The 26,556-nt window shown below is 47.8% G+C and overlaps 1 protein-coding gene across 5 annotated transcripts in view; it reads left to right on the top strand.

Annotated features, from left to right (window-relative positions):
- Nucleotides 1-26,556, top strand: part of LOC148028254 (uncharacterized) — a 346,086-nt gene that overhangs the window by 51,399 nt on the left and 268,131 nt on the right. For all 5 annotated transcript variants that reach the window (XM_087690038.1, XM_087690039.1, XM_087690041.1 and 2 more), the window contains exon 10: nt 14-293. In XM_087690038.1, the coding sequence (XP_087546164.1) occupies nt 14-293 (280 nt within the window). The remainder of the gene's footprint in view (nt 1-13; nt 294-26,556) is intronic.

The raw sequence follows: 26,556 nt of genomic DNA, 5'->3' as shown, positions 1-26,556 counted from the left end.
TTGTGTTTTGCAGTTGGACTTCGGTTTTGAAAAATATTATCAGAAGCTCATTCAAAGATGTGGGAAAAGGATGGTTTAATTTACAAGAGAGAAGCTGGGATGCCTATGAAGCAAGCAAAATGAAACGATTCCTCAGGATGGTACGCTATATGATGGAGGATTCTGTAAGGTACCTGGTTGAGGATACATTGTCCAGGTATTGCAATTTTGTGGAAAGGCATTGCGGAAATCCAGTGATTGAGATTCTAGACATTGATTGTGTAAATACAATTTGGCCGCCTTCTGATCATAAGGTGAGAATCATACTTTATGCTTTTGCCATGAAAGCTGTCCAGAATGTTGCAGTAGGCCTCCTCCCTGATAAAACTTTTATTGCCTGGATTCAATTCCAAGACTCACTTCATAGTGATGGTGCATCGTAATAAAAGACTAAAATTGGTCTATCTTTTCTGAACCTGTTCTTTCCCATCCTTTTTCACCAGCCTTTTTGGTTCACAAAAGTAAACAGCACTCACACATTTTTAGTGCAGAGCCTGGTGAGGCAAGACCAGGTGGTCAATACTGACAGTTATACAAACTCTATATGTATAACATATTACAGATATAAACAAGGTCAAAGTTGATAGTGGAGAGTAGTATAGAGGACAGACGGCATGTTCTTGATGTTCGAAGTGTGCCAATGTCTATTCCAAGGGGTGGTAGTAGGATGGTGATGTCAAGTCTAGGCCTTTTTGGTCCCTTACTCTTCCTATTTCCAACTCATACAAGGTGTTTATGCTCTGATACTCCCATGTTTTTTAGTCTTCTCATGAGCCTTGACTGTACTACAGTATCAAAGGACTTGTGGATGTCACATAATAGTTGTAGATCTTCTTGCCTTGTACCCTTCCCTCTTTATGGCTGGTTGTTCCAATGATAGTGCTATCCTTAACATTGACAAGTTGGATGGCACAACTACAGCTATTGGAAGCGCCAAATCTGACAAGTTTTAGTGCAGAAAATGCAGGTTAAGCCTTTGAAACATGAGGGTGTCAAGCCCAAAAGTATTGCTGCAGAGGATTGGGCTAAATTGGAGAGCTATATAAGTCCACTATTATTTTGTCTCTCTCTAAGCAGGTGTTCTATAATGTTGTCTCTGATGGGTAGTCTGCATGGGACTTATGGGATAAGATTCACAATGTCTATGACAAGCAGAGCCCTACTTCTTAGATGTATTGGTTGAAATAACTCATGGACCTTCACATGAAGGATGACATTTCCATGTAAGCCCAATTAAATGAGTTTCATTCTATTCTCAGCCATTTGTCTTTGTAGAGGATTGAATTCAAGGGTAATCTTTCCTCTTTGTTCCTCTTGGTTACACTTCTTGAATCATAGGATACATTTCGTATTGCTATGTGTGTAAATATGCCTACTGATGGGCTGAAGTTACATGATGTAGAGGGTGCACTCTTGAATGAAGAGGTTAACAGAAAGAATATCGATGCTTTCCACACCTCTCATACTTTGACAATTAGAGGAAATAATGGCAAAAGTTGTAATAACTACCGTGGGAGAGACTCTCAACAGTCTCATTCTCAGTCATGTGGACAGTCTTACAGTAAGTCCCATGGCCGTAAGTCCTCATTGACTTGTCATTACTGTGGGAAAGTAGGATGTATTCAGCCACAAGGTCATAAAATGCGCGAGGGCAAGTGCAAGGAAAAGGGTTGATCGCAGCATTGTCCCTAGCACGTCTAGCATTAAGATTGAAGAGATTAATGTTGTGTAGATTGATTTTGATGATGATTTCATACTTGCAACGTATTTTCTTGATACTTCATAGTTGAGTGATGCTTTATCAAGGTATACTCAGTGTTGGTTGATAGATCAAGGGCTTCCTTTCATGTGGCCCCTCATAGAGAGTGGTTCATTTTCTTTGTTTGAGCCCACCAACTCAACTCTTGCTCCACAATAGAGTCATATATCTTTGCTAGCATATGGCCAATCATAATAGTGCGGTAGTTGTTAGCGACCAATGGATCTCCGCTCTTAAAAATCGGCACACTATTGTGTGGTCACACCAACTTATTGGAAACCCCTAAAATACGGCTCTATTGAAGAGATTCGCCAAGATAGGGGCCAGTGGATAACATGCATGTGCAAAATGCTTTGCCACAAGGTCATCTTGATCATATGCTCTTCCATTCTTCAACCTCCAAATGGTATATCTCACTATCTTTTCTGTAAAGAAACCACACTATGTTGGCCTAGAGTTTGATGGACAAGGTATTTGCTCTTGTGATGGAACATCGTATAGTGCCCTAGTATGTTCATGCCAAACCATAGGTGATGTCAATTGAATTGGGGATTGTCTCCTGTGAAATTTTCTCCATGCCCTCTTGCAGTCTCTGCTAAAAAGAGTTGATATATATTTGACTCTAGTTTGGCTAAATAATCTCTCTTCTTTTTCCGCACAAGACGACAAGACATTCCGTGCTTGCTTATATGTGCATGTCCCTAGTGTAATATCCCTCTATAGGCGGGTCCTAGTCTGTTTGCCCTCATCATCATACCAAGCATTTTGAGGGGTAGTACAATTGCGTATTACAGTAGGGCCCATGTTACATGGGAATCCCTCTGAAGCTGTAACATGTAAAACCTTCGCTAGAGATCTAGTGACATCTTCTAGTGGTTCATGTTGGTCTAGCTGATTTAAGCCATCTCATACTGCATCACTATAGATATGCGACATTTTCTCTAGAAATTCATAATGTGGGAATGTGTGTGATTCTGTGCATGTTTCTTGTCTCTAACTACATGCTAGAGTAAATTTTAGGATTGCATGGTCGGTCGCTATATTGATTGGCTTATTAGATACCTCAAAATCCTTAATTTTCTAGAATTAATGTTGGTGAGCCCATTACATAGTCCACCACATTGGCCCCTTTTTTGCTCGTCCAATAAGTGAAAGCATCCACTCTCGGCCATCTTAATAGGCCATTGAATATAGCCAATTTATGGGCACTTCCCAAAGCTAGCAGATGGGATCCATATTCTGTCACCTCCTTATCTTGAGATGTCCTAGTAAGCTCGAGTTCATCCAATGCCAATTCCTTAAATATTTCATGTTCAATATCATAAAAGGCCGACTGCTCACTTCCTATTTGAGCATTAAAGTCTCCCACTAGTAGTATGTCCCCAATACTTGCACATCTCATAATATCTTCATGTAGTACTTCAAATGGTGATCCCTCCCCAGTAGCAAATGTTGAAGAGGCAGGTGGGAAGTAGCATACCATATTATATAGATCCCTCAGGTGCCCTATCCTTAGCCTTACCCACATGTATCTAGCATGCACATCTTGTGACACCAGGTGAATCATGTCTTAGAGGCTCTTACGATAAAGAATAGCCACCCCTCATGACCCCCTGGTTCCTCCTGGTCTATGGGGTTGAGGTCTATATACACTCTCCCATTTGTATCCCCCAACATCGGGTAATCTAGAATTTGTACACTGATGTGTCTTTGTATACATAGCCATATCTATCCCACGAAAAGTATCCTTGAGAGAGAGAGAGAGAGAGAGAGAGAGAGAGAGAGAGAGAGAGAGAGAGAGAGAGAGAGAGAGAGAGAGAGAGAGAGAGAGAGAGAGAGAGAGAGAGAGAGAGAGAGAGAGAGAGAGAGAGAGAGAGAGAGAGAGAGAGAGAGAGAGAGAGAGAGAGAGAGAGAGAGAGAGAGAGAGAGAGAGAGAGAGAGAGAGAGAGAGAGAGAGAGAGAGAGAGAGAGAGAGAGAGAGAGAGAGAGAGAGAGAGAGAGAGAGAGAGAGAGAGAAAGAGAGGCGAGCGTGAAGATCGACGATGGTGTCGTGTCCTTGCGCCATCAGAGGATGCCCTAAATCGCCTGCGCCGTTGTTTTCTCCCTGTGACCATCATCCTGCACGCGGGAGCCTACCTGTGGAGGCTCAGAATTCGCCGTCGACGTCCGTGCCTGCCAGTTCTGCGTCGTCCCTCTTTTCTTTGCTGCCGTCGCGTCGTCTGCCGTAGCCATCAGGTCGCAACCTGGTCTCCCTCTGCGGTGTGACTCTGCCCTACTGCGCGGAGTCTTGCCTGACGTCTCCCCTCGGACGCTGCACAGTCGCCTGGATCTCTGCCCTCAGCTACTCGCCTGCGTTCGTATGTCCTGTTGGTCAGGGGTTCACTTGCTCGCGTCCGGCCGGTTTAGCACAGGAGCCGTGTTGCAGTCCTATTGCTGCAGCCGGGCGGTCTCATCATTTTGTAGGCCTGCGGGACCTGCAGAGCGAGCGAGAGAGAGACAGAGAGAGAAAGAGAGAGAGAGACGCCCAGTTCCGGACCTGCCCCTTCACCTTTGTCATCGTCCCGTCTCAGCGCAGGTAATAGCTCAAGTGTGACAGAGCAGGGTAAACGGATTTCTTCTTCGCCTCAGCGCGAATCAATATTTTGTGACAGAAGAGAGAAGCATGGCTGGCCTGGATATGGCTTTTATCGACCAAACGGTGGCAGCCCTTGGTCCGGATTCTGATATAGAGGAACCGGAGGATATGGTTCCTTGCACAGAGGAGATGCCTCTTGCTCCTAACTTTCAGCCTGTAGGCAAACGCTCCAAGCATATGCCCGAAGAGACAATGGGTCCTCAGGAATGTTCGTATGCTCAGGTCGCCTCTGACTTTGTGGATTGTCAGGACATTGACTGGGAGCATTTGCTGGAATTTGCCAACACTCTGCTTGGCGAGTATGTCCAATATAATCATGAAGCTTTTTTGGACTGTGGAACTGAAGATGTTCTGGAAGCCACAGGGGACCCGAAAACTGTCTTGCGTTCGTTTTTGGTGTTTTATGACCGGGCGGTTATTCTCTTCTTCACTGGCAGGATTCCAGTGCTTTCCCATATTCGCCAGTGGCTGCACCATGTACTACAGGCAGAGTGTGTGGAGGAGATTTTTGTTGGACCCCGAGGTTTCTATGAGGTGTTGTTGAAATCTGAAAAGCATCGGGTTGATCTTCTGTTTAAGTTGCCCTTGTTCTTTGATCGCCGTTTGGTCCATGTTGTGCCATGGCGCCCGATGGCAGACTTTCAGCGCCTGCCTCAACGTGAGTGCCCGGTGTGGGTTGAAGTGGAAAATTGCGCGGCTGTCTATTGGCCTTTGTTGAAGGATGCCGTGGCCGCTATGGGAACTGTGCTGGTTCCCCCGAGTCTAAGGGCCATGAATCGCAACTGTTTATGTATGTTATGGGAGAGTGCTAGGAAAAGGCCTGCTTGGCTTCGTATTAATTGCTTTGGCATGCATCCTTTGCACTTTCGCTTGAAATGGGGCAACTTTGCAGGACACTGCTTTTTGTGTGGAAAATTGGGGCATTTTATGGCCGAATGCCCAGAGAAGCAACCGTCTTCAGATGCTGAGCATGTTGTGTTGTCTATGGACGACATGGTGCTTGATGCTCCATCACAGGATGCTACTCAGCCACCTAAAGTTCTGGATAAAGGTAAACAACGGGTTTCGGGTTTGGATTCCTGTGGCACTGACTGGGTAGAGGCACGTCCCAAAAAAGGTAAAAAGGTTGATGTTGGCCTGGCGGCTAGTGGGCCTAATGTTTCCCAACATTCCATGCACACATATATGCGCAAGAAAGAAATGTTGTCTTTCGAGCATGCTGCGCGTACTATGGTTTCTTCTGCTCCCCGTAATTAGTCTACTAGTACAGTCTATACCGGCGGTTCAAAGGGCCCACCCGCTAAGTTGGCTTTTGATTCTCAAGGGAATGTGATTACATCATGGGATCCTCGTTATCCCCATTCCATCCCTAAGACAGTGGATATTCCGTCTACCTCTAAAGCTGGTCGTCAGAACTCTTTTGGTGTGTTAGCTGATTTTTTGGATGAGGGTGTCCTTGATATTCTAGCAGAAAAGGTTAAATTGAGGCAAGTGGGGCTTCGTTCTTGATCTTCTCTTTGACTACACATGAAGCTAGCCACGTGGAATGTGCGAGGCATTTGTTCTCGCCATAAACAACACACCATGTGGACTATATTGCATGAGAATCGGTGGGATGTCTTGTGTGCGGTAGAGCACAAGAGTCACAGTGAAGCTGGAAAAGTTGTGGATTACCATGGGTTTTGCTTGTTTTATGCAGGGACACACGCCGGGCATTATTCTGGTGTGCTTATGATTGTACATGAGAAATATCAGCTGGTTCCTATTAAAAATGATGTACATGGCCGATTTGTCGTCGTTGAAGTTTTATTTGAAGGAGAGATCTTATGGTTGTTGGGCCTATATGCTCCGAATGACCCTTTATCCCGTCGGGATCTTTGGAATACCTTGAAGACCTCCTTGTCACTTGGCAGACGAGGTTTTTTGATGGGAGATTTTAATGTGTGTCGATTCTTCGCAGTCCACTTCAGGGCATTCGGCGATGGACGCTCCGGAAAGTCGGGTATGACATGAGTTTGCTCTTGCTGTACTTAAGCAAGACCTATGGTCTTGGCTACACCCTTCTGCTACAGTGTTTACTTTCCACTCGGTGCAGTATGCAACTACATGGTCGCAGTTGGACCGCATATACATTATGCAGGATGATGATTTTCTTCCTGAGATGCTAGAAATGACAGTCTTGCAGCAATATGCCTTATGAGACAATTTCCCTCTCCAGCTCGAGATGCTTGCACAACCCATTGCACTTTTTATGAAATTGCTGGATAGACACCCTTTACGTTTCAACTCGTCTTATTTGAAGCATTCACTCTTTCGAGGGTATATACAGCAAGTGATTGAGAGATTCTTATTGGACTCTGCCTCGGAGGACACTGCTTCCTTTGATCGATTGCTCTCTAATGTGCAACAGATTGCTCGGCTGTATGGGATCCACCATGCCTCTCTTTGTCGGCAGCGTCGACACGCAGCGGAGAACTTACTGGCTTTGGTTCGCTTGCTGCTGGTGGACACTCTAGATGATGAATTTTTGCTGTCACTAGCAATGCGTTTGGCTAACCTTATTAAAGAGTTTCAGTTGAAATCTTATCAGAAGGCCAAATTGCAAAATCTGACTGAGAATTTGCAAGATAGTGCTTATCAAACTCATAAGTTCTTTTGCGCTCTGCATGCCTCTCCTGCTCGAGAAAATATGACTAGACTCCAGAATTCAGAAGGTCAAATGGTCACTGACCCTCAGACCATTGTTAATATGTGCAGGAATTATTTTCTAGATCTTCTTGGTTCTTCTCAGGCACCTTTTGATCAGGTTGTGCATGCACATTCAGTCTTCTATGATCTGGTCCGGCATCAGGTTCCACTTGATATGCAAACTACTTTGGAGACAGATATCTGTGAGGAGAAGGTTATGGATGTTTTGTTGCACCTGCCTAAGGATAAAAGTCCCGGTTGGGATGGTCTCACCAATGAATTCTTTGAGAGTTCGGCTACCCAACTGGTAAAGCCATTAACGACTATGTTTCAGTAGGTTTGGGAAACCGTGTTCATGCTTTCCTCATGGAAAGAAGGGCTTATTAAATTGCTTCCAAAGGTTCCCTTGCCGTCACTGTTGCAACATTGGAGTCCAATCTCTTTGATGGGTTCGATGTATAAAATCTTTTCCAAAGTACTGGCGAATCGGCTCCACAAGCACCTTCCAGCTATTGTGCATCCTCTTCGATATGGTTTCATTAAGGGCCGCAACATTCTGCATAATATCTTAAACGTGCAAATGGCTATTGACTATACAACGCACTCTAGTCAGGAAGTGGTGTTGGTCCAATTGGATCTGGAAAAGGCTTTTGACTATTTAGACTGGACTTTCATTGCAGAACTTATGTCTACCATGGGCTTTGACACTCGGATGTCCCGCTTGATCTACACCATTAGTGCTGGGGCTTCTTCGCGAGTTATGCTAAATGGTGGTGTTACAGAGCCCTTTGTCCTTGCATACTCTGTGAGACAGGGTTGTCCTCTGAGTCCTCTCTTCTTTGCCCTGGCAACTCATCCGGTTCTTTCGATGTTATTCTCCATGGCAGCTTCTGTTCAATTGGCCGGATTGTCTCTTCCTTTTGGTGAGCACTTGATTAGTCAATCTTTGGCTGATGACAGCTTTATGATTTTATGTGCGGACAAGGACAATATTCGCAAAGCATTAGATGTCTGGATGCTCTTTGGCGAGGCTTCTGGTCTTCGTATCAATGTTTCCAAATCAGCCATGCTCAGTTGCACGGAGCCCGATTTACAGTCATTGGGCTGGGAGGGCCAGGTTATTCCCCATGGTTCCATTGTCAGGCATCTTGGGTACCCTTTGGGTGTTGATGTTCAGCCAAAACAACTATACAGTGGATTTCATAGAAATTGGCAGCGAAGTTTCTGTATTGGAAGTACCAAGCTTGGCCCTTGGCCCTTCCATGTTCGCCTGAAAGTGGCCCAGATAATTATGCTGCCAATGCTCACATATTTCTTGCCATTGCTGCCTTGGACTCCTACCTCTTTGAATGCTCTCACGCAGCCCATTCGTTTCATGTTATGAAAGAAGGATTCATTGCAGGCAAGTATTTCGTGGATTTCGTGGTCGCATACATGTACTCCCAAACGCCTAGGTGGGGGGGCCATTTTGGATGCCGAAACTCATATGTTGGTTCTTCGTTGGTCTCTTTTTCGTGCCATGTGTGTGGAGCATCACCTGTGGGCCGTTATAGCCGGTTATTTTCTTGAGGACTGCGGGCTTCTGTATGGTAATACACAAATTCGAAGCTCCTGGTGGCATGTTCTTAATGCAGACTCTTGGTTTTCGAGTCCTTCCTCATGCTTGCTTGTTCACTTGGTCGGCTCCTGGCAATTGGTTGTCCAGAAGGCGTGTTGGCATCCGGCGGAGGCCCGCTTACATACTAACTCCTTTCAACTGGAATTGTTGGCAGCCTCGAGATTACTTTCATGGGAAGGCAAATAGGAGCTCAGGCCAAAATTTAACCGCATGGCCTGATTGGGCTTGACGTCTGTTGCAGATGCCACCCTTGCCAGTCGTAATGTCTTCATATCGTTTCGCACTGCTAGGCGGCTTTTTCGAATCCCTCGAGGATACTATGATTTGTGGGAACAGCTTTTGTCAGTCCTCTAGAGCAGGCAACCCTTTCCTGCCCTTGTTGTGGAACGCCCTTAGCAGGATTGGGTCTTGTTCGGCCGGTTGAATTTGGAAAAGGCCTTGGCTAATCAGGTGTACCATCTTCTGATTAAAGATCATCAATGGCTGGTCACTAAAGCCAATATTGTATGGGGGTTGCGGAAATCTCACTCACGGTGGAAGGCAACTGTGATGGAGGGCTGGGTGAACAAGACGCCTTTCAAATGCAAGGTCTTTCTTTGGAGGGTGATGATTGGTGGTCTTCCTCTTGCCTTGGCCCTTTCCAAGCGTCGAATCTCTAATGGCAATTGTTTCATCTGCACCACCACGGTGGAAACGGCCCGTCATTGATTTATCTCTTGCCCCCTCGCTAAGCATATTTGGTCGCTTTTGTCAGCGGTTTGGCGAGCGGTGGTTGGTTTCTTGCTGAGCCCTTTCGATTGAGTTTTTGTACGCCCAAAATACCCCACACCGGCATAGTTGCATACGAAGATCTTGTTCCATTTTCTTAGATATTGGGGATGTTGGCACAATTGGACCACTCGGAATGCCTTTCTTTTTGATTCGGCATCTAATGTTCCGAGACACATTGCCAGGCTTAAAGGCCTTTTGCTTTGGCAGATAGATCTCATTCGGCACTCTAACTTGCTCCCTCGGGAAGACTTACTTCCCTGGCATATGGCAATTTCCAGTGTGTCTTTGCCATGACTTGTGTATCTCTGTCCGGGTTTTGTACTGACAATTGACACACACTGGTGTACAGCCATCGTGTATCTTGTAATCATGTAAACTTGTACTTTTTTCGTAATTAATACAATTACCTTTTACGAGAGAGAGAGAGAGAGAGAGAGAGAGAGAGAGAGAGAGAGAGAGAGAGAGAGAGAGAGAGAGAGAGAGAGAGAGAGAGAGAGAGAGAGAGAGAGAGAGAGAGAGAGAGAGAGAGAGAGAGAGAGAGAGAGAGAGAGAGAGAGAGAGAGAGAGAGAGAGAGAGCGAGAGAGAGAGAGAGAGAGAGAGAGAGAGGAGAGATGATCTGATGGCGACCCCGTCTCCGACCTGACTGCGGCCGCGACTGCTTCGCCTGCTCGTCCCGGCCAGCCCGTCGTCTCCTGCAGCCATCGACATCGCCTGCGGGACCTGTTCGTCGCCGCCCTGTCCGCCACGCCCCGTTGCCCTCGCCTGCAGCCCCGGTCACTACTGCCCCCGTCGCCTGTGCCACAGTCGCCTGTGCCCCCTCGCCTGCAGCCCTCGTCGCCTATGCCCTGTCGCCCTCGCTTACAACCCCCGCCGCCATCGCCTGCAGGCCCCGCCGCCGTCGCCAGCATCTGGCGCCTGTTGCCTGCGGGCCCCGCCCTGCCGCTGCCTGCCTGGCGCCCGTTGCCTGAGTGCCCCGCCCTGCCGTCGCCAGCATCTGGCCACCTGTCCTGCCGTCGCCAGCATCTGGCGCCCGTGGCCTGCGTGCCCCGCACCCCAGCCTGTCTGCTCCTACACGGTGACAGGTAAATCTCAGTTTTCATTAGCTCTCCTTGCCAAGCACACCCCGGGACAGCACCTCTGTACAGAAAAAAAGGAGAAGCGAGAGAGCAGGCAAAAGAGAGGGTCAGTCCTCCCGCGAGATCAACTCATCAGATACGATGGCTGGTTTGGATCTTGATTTCATAGATCAAACAGTGGCCGCACTGGGCCCGGATTCTGATGCGGAGGAACCTGAGGATATGGTTCCGTGCAACGAAGAGCTGCCCCCTGGTCCCGACATCCAGCCGGCGGGTAAACGTACCAAGCATGCTTCGGAAGAGATAGGCATTCCTCAGGATCGGTCCTATGCTCAGGTTGCCTCGGATTCGGTGGACTCTCAGGAAGTGGACTGGGAACATTTGCTGGAATTTGCAAACACCTTGCTTGGCGATTATGTTCAACATAATCAGGAAGCCTTCGCTGACTCTGCACCTGATGATGTGCTGGATGCCACAGTGGACCCAAAAACTGTCTTACGCTCCTTTTCGGTCTTCTATGATCGCGCTGTCATACTCTTCTTCACTGGGCGAATCCCGTTGATTTCCCGTATTCGCCAGTGGTTGCAACATCTGTTACAAGGGGAATGTGTGGAAGAGATTTTTGTTGGCTCCCGGGGTTTTTTTGAGGTCCTGCTGAAATCAGAAACGCACCGTGCTGCTCTTCTGTCTAAACTGCCTTTGTTTTTTGATCGCCGGTTGGTTCATGTGGTTCCATGGCGTCCAATGGCAGATTTCCAGCGTCTGCTGCAACGTGAATGCCCGGTCTGGGTCGAGGTGGAAAACTGTCCGGCGGTTTATTGGCCATTATTGAAGGATGCTATGGCCGCTGTGGGCACTGTTCTGGTCCCTCCCAGTCTCCGGGCTGTCAATCGCAACCGCTTGTGTATGCTTTGGGACACTGCACGAAAAAGGCCTGCCTGGTTACGCCTCAATTGCTCTGGCATGCACCCATTACACTTTCGCTTGAAATGGGGCAATTTTGCAGGGCACTGCTTCTCCTGTGGACAGTTGGGGCACTTTATGGCCGAATGCCCGGAACAGCAACACACTTCCCAGGATGGCCATGCTGTGCCGCCCATGGAAGATATGGTGTGTGATGCCCCATCGCTGAATGCTACCCATCAGCCCCAAGCTTTGGCCAAAGGTAAACAACAAGTTGCGGGTCTGGATTCCAGCGCCACTAATTGGGTGGAAGTACGTGCAAAAAAAGGCAACAGGGTTGCTGCGGCCATGGAGAACAATGCGTCTACTACATCACAAGATTCCATGCGTACATACATGCGCAGGAAGGAAATGCAGCCTTCTGAGCGCTTGGCCCCTGCTATGATTTCCTCTGCCCCCCTTCATCAGCCCGCCAGGAAAATGTATTCGGATCGTTCAAAGGGGCCCTCTGCTAAGTTGGCATTTGATACCAGAGGTAATGTCATTACCCCCTGGGACCGTCGCTATCCCCGTTCCATCTCAAAGCCAGCAGATATCCCGTCTACTTCCAAATCTGGTCCGCAGAACTCTTTTGCAGTGTTGGCGGACTTCTTGGACGAGGGAGTTCTGGACATTCTCGCTGACAAGGTCAAGGCGAGGCAAGCAGTGCCTCGTACCTGATTTTGTTTTGAGTATACATGAAAATCGCCACGTGGAATGTGCGGGGAATTTGTTCTCGGCACAAGCAACATGCTATGTGGACTGTATTGCATGAAAATCAGTGGGATGTCCTGTGCGCTGTTGAGCACAAGAGTCACGATGAAGCCGGAAAAGTGGTAGATTGCCATGGTTTTAGATTATTTTATGCTGGGTCACAGCCCATGCATTATTCGGGCGTGCTCATGATTGTCCATGACAAATATCAGCCTGTTCTAATTAAAAATGATGTTCATGGCCGTTTTTTGGTGATTGAAATTATATTCGAAGGGGAAATCTTATGGCTACTTGGCCTCTATGCTCCGAATGATTCCGTCTCTCGTCGGGCGCTTTGGCAGACTTTGCAGACCTCTTTGTCACTTGGCAGACGGGGCTTCTTCATGGGGGATTTCAATATGTGTGTGGATTCTTCCCAGTCCACGTCGCAACATTCGGTGATGGATACGCCGGAAAGTCGTATGTGGCAGTCGTTGGCTCTTCACGTTCTTAAGCAAGACCTTTGGTCCTGGCTACACCCGTCTGCTACAGGGTTTACTTTCCATTCTGCCCAGTATGCAACAACATGGTCGAGATTGGATCGTATATATATCATGCAGAATGATGATTTTCTTCCTGAGATGCTCGAAATCAAGGTGTTGCAGCAATATGCCTTGTCCGACCATTTCCCGCTGCAGCTGGAGCTGCTTGCACAACCCATTGCCCCGTTCAAGCAATTTCTAGGGAGAACCCCTTTGCGTTTCAATTCGTCTTACCTGAAGCATGCAATCTTTCAGGGCTATATGCAGCAATTGATTGACAGATTTCTCTTCGACTTCGCTTCTCAGGGCACTGCGGCATTTAAACGATTGCTTTCTAATGTGCAGCGGGTTGCTCGGCAGTATGGGATCCACCATGCGTCGCTTTCTCGGCAGCGTCGCAAGGCAGCCGAGGACATACTGGCTTTGGTTCGTTCCCTGCTGGTGGACTCTCCGGATGATGCGTTTCTGCTAGCGCTGGCCATGCGGGTGGCGGATCTTCTTAAAGAATTTCAATTGCAATCATATCAGCAGGCCAAACTGCGACATCTGACAGATACGTTGCACGATAATGCATGTCAAACCCATAAGTTCTTCCGAGCTCTTCACGCCTCTCCTGCTAGGGAGAATATGACCAGACTCGAGGATGCAGAAGGTCACCTTATCATGGACCCGCAGACTATTGTGCATATGTGCAGGAATTATTTCCGTGACCTTCTCGGCACCACTTCGCCACCTTCAGATCAAATCGCCCAGGCCCGTTCGGGTTTTTATGACCTGGTCCGCAATCAGCTACCGCAGGACGTGCAAGCTATTATGGAGTCCGATATTTGTGAGGCAGAGGTTATGGATGTCTTGTTACATTTGCCCAAGGATAAAAGCCCGGGTTGGGATGGCCTCACCAATGAGTTCTTTGAAGCTTTTGCTACCCAACTGGCGAAACCATTGCAGGCTTTGTTTCAGCAGGTATGGCAAACCGGGATCATGCCTGCCTCATGGAAAGAAGGCCTTATTAAACTACTTCCAAAAGTCCCCTCGCCATCTAGGTTGACACAGTGGCGGCCCATTTCCTTGATGGGCTCAATGTACAAAATCTTTTCCAAAATAATGGCGAATCGACTTCACAAGCATCTCCCGGCCATTGTGCATCCTTTACAGTATGGTTTCATTAAGGGCCGAAATATTCTGCACAATGTATTGAATGCTCAACTAGCTATTGATTATGCACGGCATTCGAACCAGGAGGTAGTACTGATTCAACTGGACCTGGAAAAGGCTTTTGACTATCTGGATTGGTCTTTCGTTGCTGAACTTATGTCGGCTATGGGCTTTGGTCCCCGGATGTCTCGTCTTATCTACACCATTAGCGCGGCAGCGTCTTCGCGAGTCATGCTGAACGGAGGTGTTACCGAGCCATTTCTACTTGCCCGTTCTGTCAGACAAGGATGCCCTTTGAGCCCGCTATTCTTTGCCCTCGCGACACATCCAGTTCTTTCCATGTTATCCCATATGGTAGCCTCTTCTCAGTTGGCCGGTCTGTCGCTTCCTTCAGGACAGCACTTCATTAGCCAATCCCTGGCGGATGATACTTTTATGATTTTGCGTGCGGACAAGGACAACCTCAAGCGCGCATTGGATGTTTGGGGCATCTTTGGTCAAGCCTCCGGCCTTCGCATCAATGCGCTCAAATCAGCCATTCTTAGCTGCACGGAGTCGGATTTGCAGTCCTTGGACTGGCAGGGTCGGGTTATTCCTCGTGGCTCCATTGTCAGGCACCTTGGGTACCCTTTGGGTGTTGACGTTCCTCCAAAGCAGCTTCTGCAGTGGATCTCTCAGAAAATGGAGGCTAAGTTTATGTATTGGAAATCTCAAGCCTGGCCCTTCCATATTCGTCTCAAAGTGGCCCAGACAATTATGTTGCCAATGTTGACATATTTTCTGCCACTATTGCCCTGGACTACTATGACTCTCAATGCGCTTACTCAGTCTATTCGCTTCATGCTATGGAAGAAGGACTCATTGCATGCAGGTATTTCCTGGATTTCTTGGTCGCATGCCTGCACCCCCAAACGCATGGGTGGCGGAGCTATCTTAGACGCCCAAACTCACATGCAGGCACTCCGCTGGTCTCTCTTCCGCGCCATGTGTTTGGATCATCATCCATGGGTCGATATAGCCCGTTATTTTCTTGAGAGCCATGGGCTTCTACATGGCAATACCCAAATCCAGACTTCTTGGTGGCATGTTCTTAATGCTGATTCGAGGTTCTCCAGTTCTTCTTCATCGCTGCTTAATCATTTGGTATGTTCCTGGAAACGGGTCCTTATAAAGGCTCAATGGCATCCAGCGGAGGATCGCGTGGCTATGAATTCTTTTCAATTGGAATTATTGGCAGTCTCGCGTTTACTTGTATGGGAAGGCAAAAATGAGCTTAGACCACAATTCAACCGGATGGCTCGTTTGGGATTGTCTTCGGTTGCGGATGCCACCCTTGCTAGTCGCAATGTACTTATATCTTTTCGTTCAGCTAGGAGGCTTTACAGGATCCCGCGGGGATATAGGCCGTTATGGGAACAGCTTTTGCGGATGCTCCAGAGCAGACAACCCTTTCCTGACCTTGCTTCAGATCATCCCTGGCAGGATTGGGACCTACAAGGCCGGCTGACTTTAAGCAAAGCTTCTGCTAATCAAGTTTATCATATTCTGATCAAAGATCAACAATGGTTAGTTAACAAAGCCAATGCTTTATGGGGTTTGCGAAAGCCCCGGTCTTGGTGGAGGGCAACTGTGATGGAAGGCTGGTTGAACAAGACCCCCTTCAAATGTAAAGTCTTTCTTTGGAGAGTGATGATTGGTGGTCTTCCGCTTGCGTCAGCTCTTTCCAAGCGTCGAATCTCCAATGGCAACTGCTTCTTTTGCACCACTGCTGTGGAATCAGCCCGCCACAGATTTATTTCTTGCCCCGTCGCAAAAAAAGTCTGGTCCTTTTTGTCGGCTATTTGGCAAGGAGCGGTTGGATTTACCCTGCGCCCATTTGATTGGGTTTTTGGACAGCCCAAATACCCCACTCCTGCACAGCCACATATGAAACTCATGTATCATTTTCTCCGATATTGGGGCTGTTGGCATAACTGGACCATTAGGAATGCTTTTCTCTTTGACTCCGCCTATAATGTTCAGCGACATATTGCAAGGCTTAAGGGCCTTTTGTATTGGCAGTTGGATCTTCTCCGACATTCTGATTTGCTCTCTAGGGAGGACTTCCGTACCTGGCTTATGGCAATTTCATCTGCCCCCTTGCCATAACTTTGTAACTCGTAGCAATTAGCCCCTTTTCACATGATGGCCTGGAATTGGCGTCATGTTTCTTGTAATCAACTTATCTTGTACTTTTTTTCGTAATTAATACAATTACCTTTTACGAAAAAAAAAAAAAAAAGAGAGAGAGAGAGAGAGGCGGCCATGGAGATCGCGTCGCCTGTGCCTGTCGCGCCGCCATAGCCCGTCTGCGTCCACGTCGTCGCGTGTAGCTGCTGTTTCGCCGTCGTCCGTCGCCCGCCCCTGCAGTTCCGTCGCCTGTCGCCCACCCCTGCAGTTCCGTCGCCTGTCGCCCGCGGCTGCAGTTCCATCGCCCGTCGCCTGTCGCCCGCCCCTGCAGTTCCGTCGCCCGCGGCTGCCCTTGGCGCCCTGTTCCGTAGCTCCCACGCCGGTTGGGCGCGACTGAGTCCCCCGCCCCGCTGCGGGTCGGCCCATCGTCAGCGGCCCTTGCCCTGCTGTCGCCTGCCTGAGTGGCGGCCTCTGCACCAGCACTTTGATCGTTTGCCCTCTGTGTTTAGGGTTTCTGCTGGCGAGGCCCCTGCCCTGTGCCCTCGACTATCCCGCGCTGCCGTCGACTGCCAGACCTGTGTTCCACCCTCAGGCCCTTGCACTGTTAGGGTTGCACCCTGCCACGCGCTCTTGGGACAGGCCACGACTCAGGCTGACAGGTAAAGCTCCGATTTCATTGGCTGTGTTTGTGGAATCTGTCCTTGGACAGCGCCGCTGTATAGGAAAGAAAGAGAGCAAGAGCGAGAGAGAGAGCGCGAACGAGAAGACAGCAGTATGGCTGGCCTGGATATGGATTTTCTCGACCAGACGGTGGCAGCCCTTGGCCCTGATTCCGATGCAGAGGAGACAGAGGATATGGTGCCATGCACGGAGGAGCTGCCTCCGGGTTCTGAACTGCCGCGTGCTGGCAAACGCTCCAAGCACACTTCTGATGAGCCAATGGGTCCTCAGGAACGTTCCTATGCGCAAGTGGCCTCTGATCCTGTGGATTCGCAGGAAATCGACTGGGAGCATTTGCTAGACTTTGCCAATACTCTGCTTGGCGATTATGTCCAGCATAATACTGAATCTTTTTCTGAAGCGGGAATGGATGATGTGCTGGAAGCTACGGTGGACCCTAAATCAGTCTTGAGATCTTTCTCGGTTTTTTATGATTGTGCAGTTATCCTTTTCTTCACTGGCAGGATCCCGGTGCTGTCACATATTCGCCAGTGGATGCACCATTTATTGCAAGGGGAGTGTGTTGAGGAGATCTTCCTTGGACCCCGCGGCTTTTATGAGGTGCTGTTGAAATCGGAAATGCATTGAGCTGAGCTCCTGTCCAAGTTGCCACTATTCTTTGATCGCCGCCTGGTCCATGTTGTACCATGGCTTCCCAATGCCGATTTCCAGCGTCTGCTTCAACGAGAATGCCCGGTGTGGGTGGAGGTGGAAAATTGTCCGGCGGTCTATTGGCCAATGTTGAAGGATGCCATGGCGGTTGTGGGCACGGTGCTGGTCCCCTGAAGCCTCAGGGCAATGAACCGTAACCGTTTATGCATGTTATGGGACACGGCCAGGAAAAGGCTCGCCTGGCTTCACCTCAGTTGTTCAGGCATGCATCCTCTGCATTTTCGCTTGAAATGGGGCAACTTTGCGGGGCACTGCTTCTCATGTGGGAAATTGGGACATTTCATGGCTGAATGCCCTGAAAGGCAACCGTCTTTGGAGGATCCACAGGTTATGCTGCCCAAGGACGACATGGTGCTTGATGCTCCGTCCCAGGAAGTCATGGATAAAGGCAAACAACCGGTCCCGGGTTTGGATTCCCGTCGCATGGACTGGATTGAGGCACGTCCCAAAAAAGGTAAAAAGTTGGATGCAGGCCTGGCAGATCCTGGGCCTCCTGTTTCCTAGGACTCCGTGCGCACGTATACGCGCAGAAAAGAAATGGTCACTTCACAGCAGGCTCCGCGCACTATGGCCCCGTCGGCCCCCCGTAATTAGGCTCCAAGGAAAGTCTATACTGATGGTCCCAAAGGCCCTCCTGCTAAGCTGGCGTTTGATACCAAAGGTAATGTGATTACTCCCTGGGATCGGCATTATCCCCGCCCCACTCCCAAGGCAGTGGATTTACCCTCTACCTCTAAAGCAGGTCGCCAGAATTCCTTTGCAGTATTGGCTGATTTTCTGGATGAGGGCGTCCTGGATGCTCTCGCGGAAAAGGTGAAATCGAGGCAACAGGTGCCTCGTTCCTGACTTTCTTTTTTGAAGAGATATGAAGCTAGCCACATGGAATGTGCGAGGCATTTGCTCTCGCCATAAGCAACATGCCATGTGGACCGTCTTGCATGAAGATCGGTGGGATGTATTGTGTGCAGTTGAGCACAAAAGTCACGGTGAAGCAGGGAAAGTTGTGGACTGTCAAGGATTCCGTCTGTTTTATGCAGGCACCCATGCTACGCACTATTCGGGCGTGCTGATGATTGTCCATGTGAAATATCAGCCTGTCCTTATTGAAAATGATGTGCAGGGCCGCTTTCTGGTTATCGAAGTCTTATTTGAAGGCGAGATTTTATGGTTACTGGGCCTCTATGCGCCGAATGATCCCGCATCCCGACGGGATCTTTGGTCCACTTTGCAGGCCTCCATGTTACGTGGCCGAAGGGGGCTTTTGATGGGAGATTTCAATATGTGTATTCACTCTTCTCAGTCCACTTCAGCGCATTCGGTCATGGATGCGCCGGAAAGCCGGGTGTGGAATTCCTTTGCTTTGTATGTTCTTAAGCAGGATCTTTGGTCCTGGCTTCACCCTTCCTTTTCGGGGTTTACTTTTCATTCTGCACAATATGCAACTACTTGGTTGCGGCTGGACAGAATGTATATCATGCAGGGGGACGATTTTCTTCCCAAGATGCTGGAAATGAAGGTCTTGCAGCAGTATGCGTTGTCGGATCATTTCCCCCTTCTGCTGGAGATGCGGGCACAATCTATTGCACCTTTTATGCAGTTGCTGGATAGGCTCCCGTTACGTTTCAACTCCTCTTATTTGAAGCATCCAATTTTTCAGGCCTATATGCAGCAATTGATCGAGAGGTTCTTATTGGACTTCGCCTCTGAGGGCTTGCCTTCATTTGCATGGTTGCTCTCTAATGTACGGCGTGTTGCTCGGCAGTATGGGATCCATCATGCATCGCTTTGCCGCCGTCGTCAATCTGCAGCAGAGGAGCTACTGGCTTTGGTCCGCTCCTTGCTCCTGGATTCCCCAGATGATGATTTTCTGCTGTCATTGGAGAGGCGTTTGGCCCATCTTCTTCAAGTATTTCAGTTGAAATCTTATCAGCAGGCCAAGCTGCATACCTTGACTGACACATTGCAAGATAGTGCCTGCCAGTCTCATAAGTTCTTTCGCGCCCTGCATGCGTCTCCGGCTCGCGACAATATGACCAGACTCCAGGATCCGGAGGGTCGCATGTTCACTGATCCGCAGACCATTGTCAATATGTGCAGAAATTATTTTATGGATCTCCTTGGTTCTTCTCCCTTGCCTTCTAGCCAGGTTACGCATGCCCGCGCGGTCTTCTATCATCTGGTCCGACAGCAGGTTCCATTGGATATGCAAGCCACTTTGCAGGCGGATATTTGCGAGGAGGAGGTCATGGATGTTTTGTTGCACCTGCCGACGGATAAAAGTCCTGGCTGGGATGGTCTCACTAATGAATTCTTTCAGAGCTCAGCCACTCAGTTGGTGAAGCCATTGGTGGTCTTGTTTCAGCAGGTTTGGGAAACGGGGGTTATGTTCTCCTCATGGAAAGAAGGCCTTATCAAACTGATTCCAAAGGTCCCTTCACCGTCAAAGCTGCAACACTGGAGACCAATCTCTTTGATGGGCTCCATGTACAAAATCTACTCCAAAGTGCTGGCGAATCGGCTTCACAAGCACCTTCCCACTATTGTGCATCCTCTCCAATATGGTTTCATTAAGGGCCGCAACATTCTGCATAATATCTTAAATGTGCAAATGGCTATTGACTATGCGCGACACTCCGGTCAGGAAGTGGTATTGATTCAATTGGACTTGGAAAAGGCGTTTGATTATGTGGACTGGTCTTTCATTGCAGATCTCATGTCTGCTATGGGCTTTGGCACCCGAATGTCCGGATTGATCTACACCATTAGTGTTGCGGCTTCATCCAGAGTTATGCTCAATGGTGGGGTTACTGAGCCCTTTGTCCTTGCACGCTCAGTCAGTACCGCGCCATGTTGCCGGGCTTAAAGGCCTCTTGCGCTGGCAGTTAGATCTCATCCGACACGCTGACTTGCTCCCTCGGGAGGATTTGCTTCCTTGGCATATGGCAATTGCCTCTGGGTCGTTGCCATGATTCGTGTAACTTTTTAGTACACTACTACTGGGATTTTCCCCACGTTGGCCTAGGGCCCTCGTGCCTCTTGTAATCAGAAAGAGAGAGAGCGAGCGAGAGAACTTTTTCACCTGATGGCTTAGTGTCATCAACTATCTTGTAATCAAGTAATCTTTTATTTTTCGTAATTAATACAATTACCTTTTACGAAAAGAGAGAGAGAGAGAGAGAGAGAAAGAGAGAGAGAGAGAGAGAGAGAGAGAGAGAGATCTTCGATTGCGGGTTTGCAGAGAGCAGATCTTGTAGATGTTATACGTACTGAAATGGAGAGATTCTAGGTTGCCAAGCCTATTGATGTAAAAGGGAAAGGGAAAGCGATGGTTCAGTAGTTTTTCTTATATTCTGATTGATCATGAAACTTGCTTTGTGGAATGTGAAAGGTATTTCTTGGGGCATCAAGCAGTATTGGTTGTGGAAAGTTGTGTTTGCCGGAAATTGGGATGTTTTTTGTGTTGTGGAGCACAAACAACATTTTTTGATTGGATCTTCTTATGTGTATAAGGATTATACAGTCTTTTTTAGTGGTCGCACTTGACATAAATCGTGAGTTATGTTGGTTGTGAAATCCTCCCTGCAACTATCATTGGTTTCTCAAGATACCCGCAGTCGATTTTTGATCTTGGAAATATGTTATGAGGGGGAGGTTTTGTGGATTATAGCCGTGTATGCTCCTTCTAATGCAAGGGATCGTTGTCAGCTTTGGGATGTCCTACACTGCGGCCTTGGCTCGTCAAGGCTTTGTTATGGGTGATTTTAATGATTGTGTTTTTGCAGATCGAGAGACCTCTTTGCATTCGGTTATGGATGGTGTTGAGCGACAGGCTTGGGATGCTCTTGCAATGGCATCTTTGAAACAGGACATGTGGTCTTGGATGTATCCATCACAAGCTAGATATACTTATCACTCTTTTCAGCATCCAAATACTTGGGCCAGACTGGATAGGATCTACATGTGCCAAAATGACTCCTTTCTTCCTGCAGTCATAGATATGCGGGTGGAAAGACAACATGTTTTGTTAGATCATTACCCTTTGGTTCTGGAAATGAGCCACGGATCTGTTCATGCATTCAAGGCTCTCCTTGCCCCTTTGTCTCTTTGGTTTAATCAATCTTCTTTGCAGCAAAATCAATATTTGGAAGGTGTTCAACAAGTGATAGCTTTTAGCTTGATGGTTCTATCTAGAGGGATGGAAGCATGGGCGATTTTTAAGGATAACGTGCGAGCGTTATCCCGACAATATGGTATTCAACATAGTTCCTTGTTTTGAGCTGAATTGCAACGTGCTCAAGCTTTATTAGCTCATTCCTTGTCTCTGTGTCAGACTGGGGATTCCGATGATGACTTGCTCACTTGCATTAAATGGTTGAAAGGCAAGGTCCAATCTCTTTAGGAAGAGGAAAATACAAACTGTTAGATAGAGCCGAAGCTTTACTTAATAACAATTGTCAAACTCATCAATTTTTGGGTCGTTTACATAAAAAATATGCCTGGGAAAATATTGTGCACTTACAGGATGGGCAAGGTGATATGGTGACTGATCGTGTCTCCATTCTTCGGATGATTGTTGATATAGGGCCTTGTTGGGTCCACAATAGATTCTTTCAAATGTTGTTCTCTCTGCTCGAACATACATTTGTGACCTGGTTAGTAATAATGGAGGTCGATATTTTTGAAGAGGAAGTAGAAAAAGTGTTGTCTCACTCGCCTCGAAGGAGAAGTTTAGGCTGGGATGGGCTTCCTAATGAGCTGTTTTCATCCCATGTGCAACTGCTTAAGGACCCATTAACTTGATTGTGTCAGCAGGTGTGGAACTTCGGTATGATGCCTTTAGATTGGAAGATTGCAATCATTAAGTTGTTGCCCAAGGTTCTCTCTCTAACCTCTCTGAAACAATGGAGACCCATTTCAATCATGGGATCATTATATAAAATCTTCTTCAAGATTATTGCCAACAGATTGCAGAAAGTATTTCTGCACCTCATTCATCCATGTCAATATGGTTTTGTCACTTTGCAGACTTCCTTGTCACTTGGCAGATAGGGTTTTTTGATGGGGGATTTCAATATGCGTGTTGATTCTTCGCAGTCCACATCGGAGCATTCGGTAATGGACGTGCCGGAAAGTCGTATGTGGCATGAGTTGGCTCTTGCCGTTCTTAAGCAAGATCTCTGGTCTTGGCTACATCCTTCTTCTATAGGGTTTACTTTCGATTCTGCCCAGTATGCAACAACATGGTCACAGTTGGACCGCATATACATCATGCAGAATGATGATTTTCTTTCTGAGATGCTTGAAATGAAAGTGTTGCAGCAACATGCCTTGTCGGACCATTTCCCTCTACAGCTTCAGTTGCTTGCACAACCCATTGCACCTTTTAAGCAATTTCTGGAGAGACTCCCTTTGCGTTTCAACTCGTCTTATTTGAAGCATGCAATCTTTCAGGGCTATATGCAGCAATTGATTGATAGATTCTTATTGGACTTCTCCTCTTAGGACATTGCTTTGTTTGAACGATTGCTCTCTAATGTGCAGCGGGTTGCTCAGCAGTATGGGATCCATCATGCCTCTCTTTGTCGTGTCGACAAGCAGCGGAGGACCTGCTGGCTTTGGTTCGTTCTCTGCTGGTGGACACTCCAAATGATGAATTTCTGCTGTCATTGGCAATGCGTGTGGCTGATCTTATTAAAGAGTTTTAGTTGAAATCTTATCAGCAGGCCAAATTGCAACATTTGACGGAGACTTTGCAAGATAGTGTTTGTCAGACTCATAAGTTCTTTCGAGCTCTCCATGCCTCTCCTGCTCGAGAGAATATGACTAGACTCCAAGATGTAGAAGGTCAAATGGTCCTTGATCCGCAGACTATTGTGAATATGTGTAGGAATTATTTCCTTGACCTTCTTGGTTCCACTTCTCCACCTTCAGGCCAAATTACTCATGCCCGTTCAGTTTTTTATGATCTGGTCCACAATCAGGTTCCGCAGGACATGCAAGCTACTATGGAGACAGATATTTGTGAGGCGGAGGTTATGGATGTTTTGTTACACTTGCCCAAGAAAAAAAGTCCTGGTTGGGATGGTCTCACCAATGAGTTCTTTGAGGTTTTTGCTACCCAACTGGCGAAACCATTGACGGCTTTGTTTCAGCAGGTGTGGGAAATGGGGATCATGCCTTCCTCATGGAAAGGAGTTATTAAATTGCTTCCAAAAGTTCATTCGCCATCTATGTTGAAACATTCGCGCCCAATTTCATTGATGGGTTCTATGTATAAAATCTTTTCCAAAGTAATGGCGAATCGGCTCCATAAGCATCTTCCTGCCATTGTGCTGATTCAATTGGACTTGGAAAAGGCTTTTGATTATGTGGACTGGTCTTTCATTGTAGAACTTATGTCTACTATGGGCTTTGGTGCTCGGATGTCTTGTCTGATCTACACCATCAGTGTTGCAGCGTCTTCGCGAGTCATGCTGAATGGAGGCATTACCGAGCCATTTGTCCTTGCCCACTCTGTCAGACAGGGGTGCCCTTTGAGTCCTCTCTTCTTTGCCCTTGCGACTCATCCAATTCTTTCGATGTTATCTCATATGGCAGCTTCTACTCAGTTGGCTAGATTGTCGCTTCCTTCTGGACAGCACTTCATTAGTCAATCCTTGGCTGATGACAGCTTTATGATTCTGCGTGCACACAAGGATAACCTTCGCAAAGCATTAGATGTTTGGGCTCTCTTTGGTCATGCTTCCGGTCTTCGCATCAATGCTCTGAAATCAGCCATTCTCAGCTGCACAGAGTCGGATTTACAGTCTTTGGATTGGCAAGGTATGGTTGTTCCCCGTGGCTCCATTGTCAGGCATCTTGGGTACCCTTTGGGTGTTGATGTTCCCCCAAAGCAGCTACTACAGTGGATTTCACAAAAATTGGTGGCTAAGTTTTTGCATTGGAAGTCTCAGGCCTGGCCCTTCCATGTTCGCCTCAAAGTAGCCGAGACAATTATGTTGCCAATGCTCACATATTTCTTGCCATTGCTGCCCTGGAATACTACTACACTGAATGCTCTTACTCAGTCTATTCGTTTCATGTTATGGAAGAAGGATTCCTTGCATGCAGGCATTTCTTGGATTTCTTGGTCGCATGCGTGCACCCCCAAACGCATGGGTGGAGGGGCTATTTAGATGCCCAAACTCATATGCTGGCACTCCGTTGGTCTCTTTTTCGCGCCATGTGCTCGGATCATCATCCGTGGGTCGTTATAGCCCGTTATTTTCTTGAGGATCACGGGCTTCTACATGGTAATACCCAAATCCGAAGTTCTTGGTGGCATGTTCTTAATGCGGATTCTCGGTTCTCCAGTTCTTCTTCATCTCTGTTTGCCCATTTGGTATGTTCCTGGAGACTGGTCCTCTGAAAGGCTCAGTGGCATCCAACGGAGGATCGCTTAGCTACTAATTCTTTTCAATTGGAATTGTTGGCAGTCTCGCGGTTACTTTTGTGGGAAGGTAAACATGAGCTTCGACCAAAATTCAACCGCATGGCACATTTGGGCTTAACTTCAGTTGCAAATGCCACCCTTGCCAGTCACAATGTGTTGATATCCTTTTGTACAGCCAGGAGGCTTTTCAGGATCCCTCGTGGATACATGCATTTATGGGAACAGCTTTTGATGGTGCTCCAGAGTAGACAACCCTTTCCTGCCCTTGCTTCGGATTGTCCTTGGCAGGATTGGGACTTTGCAGGCCGGCTGAATTTAGAAAAGGCATCAGCTAACCAGGTGTATCATCTTCTGATTAAAGATCATCAATGGCTGGTTACTAAAGCTAATATCCTATGGGGATTGTGTAAATCCCGGTCATGGTGGAGGGCAACTGTGATGGAGGGCTGGTTGAACAAGACACCCTTCAAATATAAGGTCTTTCTTTGGAGGGTGATGATTGGTGGTCTTCCGCTTGCTTCAGCTCTTTCCTAGCGTCGAATCTCCAATGGCAACTGTTTCTTTTGCACCAGCAGTGTGGAATCCACCCGTCACCGATTTATTTCTTGCCCCATCGCTAAGGAAATCTGGTCATTGTTGTTGGCCGTTTGGCGAGCGGTGGTTGGTTTCTCGTTACGCCCGTTTGATTGGGTTTTTGTGCAGCTGAAATACCCCACACCGACACAGCCACAGATGAGGATCATGTTTCACTTTCTTTGATATTGGGGCTGTTGGCATAACTGGACCGTTCAGAATGCTTTTCTTTTTGATTCCGCCTATAATGTTCAGCGGCATATTGCTAGGCTTAAGGGTCTCTTGTATTGGCAGATAGATCTTCTCCGGCACTTTGATATGCTCTCTCGGGAGGACTTACGTCCCTGGCATATGGCAATTTCCTCTGCGTCTTTGCCATGATTTTGTAACTCTTAGGTCGTCTGGTTCTTGTAGAGAGACAGTGTGTTCTTTACACACGATGGGGTAGAGCCATTGTGTATCTTGTAATCATGTAAACTTGTAGCTTTTTTGTAATTAATACAATTACCTTTTATGAAAAAAAAAGAGAGAAGGCTTGAGAGAGAAGACTCGCATGGATGGCGAACTGCGTTCTGAGCGTTTTTCTTTGACGTGGGTATCGTCAGGAGCACACACATGCGGCTTGTTCTGCAAGTTCTGTGCAGTTCCGAACTCCAGCTTCTGTGCAGTTCCAGACTCTCGTTTCTGAAAGAAGGCGTGCGCAGGAGAGTCACGATCCGTGTTTGTAAACATGTCATGGCAGCAACCCCTCCCATCGCAGCCTGTGTGGAGATGAGCGCTGCCTAATTGCCCTGATTTAGGGCACGTTTTCAGCGTTTCTTCCCTGTTCGTGGGCCCTGCATCCCTACTGGAACTGCCTGCCGTTCTGGGTATCGGGCTTTTGCTGTTGCGGGACCTCCAGATCTGCTGCGACCCTACTCTGAATCTGCAGGGACGACTTTGTTGAGGAGAGACAAATCGATTGCACCAGACGGCCTTACGCCAGTGCAGTTCTGCCCTACCCCTGTATGAACAGCCTTCTCACTGCCAGTCAGGTACAGACCTGTTGTGCGAGCAGCCCAGACTTCAGCA

Source organism: Lygodium microphyllum, chromosome 12, assembly GCF_053477565.2.
Source record: "Lygodium microphyllum isolate KBCC chromosome 12, Lygodium_microphyllum_v1.1.10, whole genome shotgun sequence".
Taxonomy (NCBI): Eukaryota; Viridiplantae; Streptophyta; class Polypodiopsida; order Schizaeales; family Lygodiaceae; genus Lygodium; species Lygodium microphyllum.
This window is presented reverse-complemented; position numbering and strand designations above follow the sequence as displayed.